This window comes from Grammomys surdaster, unplaced genomic scaffold, assembly GCF_004785775.1.
Source record: "Grammomys surdaster isolate TR1022 unplaced genomic scaffold, NIH_TR_1.0 126131, whole genome shotgun sequence".
Taxonomy (NCBI): Eukaryota; Metazoa; Chordata; class Mammalia; order Rodentia; family Muridae; genus Grammomys; species Grammomys surdaster.
The window spans coordinates 4,924,193-4,930,720 of NW_021620939.1; the positions used below are offsets into that span (position 1 = coordinate 4,924,193).

The window sequence follows — 6,528 nt, forward strand, 5'->3', positions numbered from 1 at the left end:
TCTCCCTCTCCCTCTCCCTCTCCCTCTCCCTCTCCCTCTTCCTCTCTGGTACAGGTAGTCCTTCTTTAGTAACAATTCTCATTCTCATGGGAAATTGGACAAAAGTCACTCCAGGAAGAAAGGTGAAGCCCAAGTTGGTCTCCACTGGCTGTCTAAGCCTAAAATGAACAAGGTTCCCTACACTAACAATGACTGCCTAACACCTCATTTCTTAACCTTTGATCCCTATAGTCACAAAAATGGGGTTCATCTGAAAGCCCCAGATGGTGAGTAAACAAAAACACAGGTCCTTCAAAAGAGGGCTAAGACCCTGTAACTGAGATATAGGCTCTCCAATGGTTTAGAGTTTAAATGTCTGCCTCCTCACACGTTTTCTTCCTCTGTGCCCCTCTAATAAAAATCTCCCTGCACTGTGGATTCTCACATTTGAATCACAAGCTGCTGAACAGTTGAAAGCAATCTATGTGGCGGCATCAATGTCTAGCATGTGGGAGCTGACAGAGATACGTGCAAGATAGAGGGGCTGGAATGAAACATTAACGAGCCAACATAATCTAAGGACTAAAGAGTGGGCCTCTGCTGACCAGGCTAGGAGGGGGAAAAATGCAGCATTTACTCTAAAGGGTGGCCCAGCTAGAGAAAGAGGTGTCTTGAGATAGCAAGGTAACTATGCTTCTAGAGACACACACATGGGGCCCTAGGGGAATCTCTGAAAGGGGGTTGCTGGTAAAGTACTCCAGAGTCCTCTGAAGACAGCCAGAGGAGGCTACCCACCCATCCTTGACAAAGCCAGGGCTACAGATACAGGTGCTGGTGTAGCCACACCCATCCCAGAAGCTACTTAACCACCTCTAGTAGTTGGGATTATCAAGACAATAATTTAATTCCCACCTACACCCAATGGCTCTTGTTTCAGCTTCCTCTCTCCTAAACTGTCAACCCAGGTCAGGGTCTAAGTCCCACTTCAGAGGCGATGAGACCTCTACCAGTCTCCTGAGGAAACTGAGGTTCTCACCAAGGTCCCCAGGTAGCCCCCAGCCCTGATTCCAGTTCTGCTCTGGTCTCTCTGCACCTACACTGGACACAGACAGGAGAGGATGTGGGTGAGAGGAGACCCAGTCAGGAAGGGGGACGATCCCACCTAGGCCAAAGCAGCCAAGTGAGTCCTGAGTGAGTCAGCACCCTCTGCTAACCCCTTGTGGAAAAACACGTGATACCGGTGGCGTCCCTAGCCTTCCCTCCCTTCAAATTCTGCATCACCTGAAGATCTTAGGGTACCCTCCCCATCTATTCTCTCCCCCAATTCCTCTTCCTCCTGGATCCTCTGCCTTGTTTCTTTGGCTGCTCCTGGCTTCTATCTGTCTATTCTGTCAAATCCAACAGAAATGGTCTGACTAGGTTGAGAGTCCCGGTTTCCTACTCCCGCTTTGCTACCACATTGATTTATGAGCTGCTTCCCTCTGAAGCTGTTTCCTTGTCTATAGAATGGGTTAATACTGACAGCAGCTCATACCGACTATGCCCTTATGACCTGCCAGGCTCTTTGATACATGCTCATCCTCTCATTAAATTTCTACTGGGAACCTAAAAGTAGAAAGTATTATTAATCCTATTTTATAAAAAAGGAAGCTGAGACATAGAAAAAGAAAGAAAGAAAGAACCTGTCCAGAGTCATGCAGTTAGTATGACGAGAGCCAGGATTCGGTCCTAAAGGCTGATTTCAGAGGCTGTATCATAAGCCTTTTGGGACATTGAATATCAGGTGTGTGTGTGTGTGTGTGTGTGTGTGTGTGTGTGTAACATGATGGTTCTGTTTTCTCTCCTTTCCCCACAAGAGAAGTTTCTCTTACCCATTTTCTAGAAACCAATCCTATTATATGGCCAGGGAACTTTCTTGCTGTCTTGTAAGAAACTACTGAAAGAAAGACGCATAGTGCTCTTTTTGATGCTCTGGTGCAGGAAGACCCTGCTCATCAGCAATGCTGGTTTATCCTTCCCAGCCCCCCTTCCTAATGCCTGTTTGGGTGATTTCCACATACCTGGATGGAGACATCACTGTAGGAGCCACCGATGACACCGGTGATAGCTGTAGGAGCATCACTGTGGGTAGCATAGGAGCCATCAGGACAGATGTGGCGTGAGCCATCAGCGCCACGACTGAGTGAGGCACGCACAAAGTCCAGCGCCTGCTCCAGGGCGTGTGTATCCTTGGAGCAGCTGTCGAGGATATGTGCACCCAAGCGCACACCGGGCAGCAGGTGGGGGTCGCGGTTGATGCGGTCCAGTGCAAAAAGCATGGCCTCTAGGCGCTGTATGCCACGGTGCTCATTAACAGGTCCACACTCCTCGGCTGGGCCACCCTTCTGGTGCACTGGGAACAGCCCACCCAGCACCAGGTCCCCCTCCAGGGTCAGCACCTTCTTGGCCGGGCCCTCAGCCACAACACCCCATAGCAGCAGCAGTGCCAGAAACCCAAGCAGTGATTCCATGGCCCCAAAAGGGATGGCTAGGTCCAGCAGACCAGTGTCTTCAAGGGGTGAGGACAGAAGCAGCAAAGGCAAAGAGAGGAGGAAACAGGGGCCAGAAAAGGACAGACAGGAAGAGAGATGAGAAGGGGGCCAGCTCCTGCAGAGAGATAGAGAGACAGACAAACAGGGAAGAGAGAGTAGAACCTGAGAGGGGCTGCTCCCTTTCATTTCCAGCTGCCCCTCTGACTCTGTACCTCCCCACATCCTCTTCCCAGGTACTCAGGAGTCGTGAGGGGGGTGATTTCACTAACTCGGCTGAGAAGCTCCTGGGCTACCCCCAGTGGTTTATATGGGTTTGTCCTAATCTTGCCTAAAGATGGGCTTTGGGCCCCTACCAAACTCAGCAGAAGGCAGGGAGGGTGGGAGTGGGGACCCAGGCAGAGGGTAGGGGTTCTAGGCATTGCCAAATCCTACACAAACCAAAGGGCCTACACAAACCTCCTAGGAGACCAATACTATAGTAGCTGAGGCCATAGCAATTACACACTCAAGAGTCTGGCTCCCATCCTGAGCCTTGGATTCCCAGAGTGGAGGCATTGGAAGACCCATCACAGAGAGAGGAGTCTCTATGGGATAGTTTCCAGCCCAAGAGAAACTAAAACCCAGATGAACACCCAGGGTCCTAGATTGTGGTTCTTAAAGGGCCAGCCCCCAAAGTCTCCTGATTGAGAACGGAACGGAGATCCTCATCCCAGTGAGACAGCAAGGTGGAGGGACTGGTCTCAGAGAAGGTACCATGTAATTAGAGGTCTTAAGTCAGCAGAGTAAATAAATAGATATCGATGGATATATATGTATGGCCTAGATGGGGCTCAGTTAACCTGGTGAGACCTCTGAACAGTACCGGAGCTGAGTTGTGTATGCCCTAGCTTTTTATAGGAAGCTGCTGGAGACTTACTGACTGTCTCTCTTCACTCACTCCAAACCCAGCAGACAATCATTTCCAGCCTTCCCTTTCTCAGCCTTTGACTGACCTTAGAGTTCCCCTCCCATCCTCTTTACCCTGCATCTGTACCTAATGACCCACCTTACATTAACCCTACACAGGCAGGCTCTTGAGATCATGCGCACTGGGAGAGGGACTTATCGTTCCTCAGGATTGGAAAGAAACTACAGCTAAAGAGGACAGCAACTACTTCAAGGACCCCCGTCCTGGCCACAGAGACTACAGCTTCTCACTGGACTAGTCTGCTGGTGCCAGGGCAGAGGACAGGAAGCCTTAGAGGACCCCAAAGAAGCAGCTCAGCCAGCCAAACAGGAGACAGAATCAGGGGTGAAGACTAACACAGATGGGGGTGGAAACCCAGGGGAGGCTCTGATGAACGCTGAGGCAGGGAAGGAGGCAGAACCTGGGAGTCCAGCAGCGGAGGGGCAAGACCACAAATATCTGATGAGAGGGCAAGCGAGCCTGAGAGGCTGAGACAAAGACAGAGGCACAGACAGAAAGAAGGACCAGAGGACGCTGGAGCAGGAGGAACTGGAAAGCGCGATGCAGGGCGTGCGTTCTCTTGGGAAGAAAGGCGGGGTGCCCGGGACGGTCTTCCCGCTTCCCGGAGCTCCCAGAAAGCGCTGTCTGGACGTCTCGGCCCGGGTGCTCCAGAACTCTAGGACCCGCGGGGCCCCGGGATGTGGGGTCAGGGCTAAAAAAGGTTGGCAGTGACGGTGGCACCACAGGCTAACCCTACCTGGCGCGCCCAGCTCTGGCGCGGGACTCCGGTTCCCGATTGCTGGCTCTCTCGCTGGCTCTGCGCTCTCTGCCGGCCCGCCCTGCCGCTTTCAATCGCGGCCTGCCCCGCCCCCGGCCCCGGCCCGCCCCCAGCCCCTCCTCCGTACCTCCGGACTCCCGGTCCCCTTCCCCCCCCCCCCCCGCCCCAATCTGGCCTGCACCTCCCGCTTTGCCTGACCTCTCCAGGGTTCCCAGCCCACAGCCTCCAGCAGCTTCCAGCAGATCCCGCTCTTGACAGGTCCGCAGGGCCTGGAGCTGTCCACCGTGTGGTGCTGAATCCCCGGGCGCTCCCACTGTGCTCTGGAGCAGGTGCCTCTCAACCCCCTCTGACCCTCAGTCAGACTGCGACCAGGCAGGAACAGGGTGTGAGACATTGGCCTGGAAAGGTCACTGAGCTAGCAGAGTGAGCACAGTGTTGTAGGCTCCTATATGCCACGGAGTAATAGGTGGACCTTGGGGTTGAGAGCTAACACTGGGGCATAGGTAAAGGAGTACCTAGGAGGCAGGTGGAGTGCTTGGCTTGTTGCTGCAAGTCTGCCCCTGTTTTCCCATCCATTCTCTCCACGCAGTGACTGCAGCTCAGTCTACATAGTAGACAGGCCCCATGTGAGAGCTAAGGCCTGAGTCACTAGGAAGAAAAGATTAGGAGGGGGAGGTCAGAGGATGGGCTTCCCCTTCCTTCCCGAAGATGACCTTTAAAGCTGCTGCCCCTCCCCCATGAATCTCTGCTCCTATGAGCAAAGGGCATTTATGGTAGAGATATCAGGCCACGGGGATGGAGGGGCTTCAGGGCAAAGGACTAGGATCAACCCCGAGGGACTCAGTGAGCCTGGGTTAGGGGTTAGAAGGGCAGGGAGTGGGGGTTACAAGAGGAGGTGGTTGAGGAAGGGCTCCAGGAACTAGCTGCTGCGTAGGAGGGACCAGGAGCTGGAGCCTGAGCAGGAGCCTGAGCAGAGGGAGGACAGCTCTGAGAAGATGCTCTTGACTCTTTCCTCCCACAGCAGGATGGGGAAGGACACCCCTGGGTAGGGGGTGGTGGATAAGCTTTGTAGTGCCAGACTGTGCTGAAGGATCTAGGGGGAAGGTCTGTGCTCAGATTGGGCCTCAGAGCTTGTCCTATGCCCGAAGCATGTATACACCCTAACAAACACTACCCTGCACTAGGGTATATAGATCTCCACCCAACCCTCCAATACTGACCTGTCTTCCACAGGTGTCAGTGGAAGCAAGGTCAGCTCAGGTTTGTGCATGCCATGCCCTGCATAGAACCCTCTGGCACCTCCTAAATGGTCATGTGGCATTGGGGGAGGGGATGACAGAGATAGGCCTTTTCCCTGGACACAGAAACTGGATGCCCCGTTGCTCTGTAAAGACCACAGCTTTTAAACAAAACAGACACATCAAACCCAAACAAACAAGCCTGGCTGCTAATGGGAGACAAGGTAGCAGCAGGATGAGGGTTCAGAGCTGTCAGACAAAGCTGGGGAGACAGACACACTGTCTTCAGATCCAGCTCTGCCACCGGCTGCTCTCACCCTTTGGCTGGCTCAGAGTGACTGTTCCCTGGGGTGAGTGAGTGATGGGCCAGGCTCTCAGAGCAGAGGGATTGACAGCAGGAGGTGCTGAGGTGAGAAACTGCAGAGAGAGAGAGAGAAAGCACTCAGCCATACTTCCAGCCCACTCACTGAGGCAGCCGCACCAAAGACACAGGACTTTGTACACAGATGTTAGTGTACACAGAAGCAGCACAAGAAGCCTGTCACATGGCCTGCAGCAAGCAAGCTGCACTACCCACTGCAGAACAGATGTACAACACACAGTCATGCAGTCACCTCTCCTGGCTGGGCCCATGAGGACATACTTCACCAAACAGGCATAGCTGTACACATGTACACAGCTATACATATATAAACATAGCCATAACTATACATGTGAACAACTAAAAATCTGCGTATACACATACATATATATATATATACAATTACACACATGGACTTGGCCACACAGCCACAGCAGGAAATACATACAGGGGCACAGCCACACAAACATGCCCACCTCAACACAGCTGTAATCATGAACACACTGCTACACCCACAGCTTTATACATGGAGACACAGTAAAACACACAACTTTACACATAAGCACACATCATACACACACACAGCCACATACAGCTGTCTATACACCAAACCCACATAAACAGTTCCATCTAGCTAGCTCCACATAACCCTATAAATGCAACCACATACACAGAAAGAGCAGCAACATACTTAC

At 52.6% G+C, this 6,528-nt stretch overlaps 1 protein-coding gene across 1 annotated transcript in view; it reads right to left on the bottom strand.

Annotated features, from left to right (window-relative positions):
- The window catches only part of Grm2 (glutamate metabotropic receptor 2), an 11,389-nt gene extending 7,098 nt beyond the window's left edge, over positions 1–4,291 (bottom strand). Inside the window, exons 1-2 of the mRNA XM_028756823.1 lie at positions 4,214–4,291; positions 2,040–2,625 (exon numbers count right to left, since the gene is read on the bottom strand). Of these exons, the coding sequence (XP_028612656.1) occupies positions 2,040–2,489 (450 nt within the window). The 5' untranslated portion in view covers positions 2,490–2,625; positions 4,214–4,291. The remainder of the gene's footprint in view (positions 1–2,039; positions 2,626–4,213) is intronic.
- Positions 4,292–6,528: the final 2,237 nt, after the last annotated feature.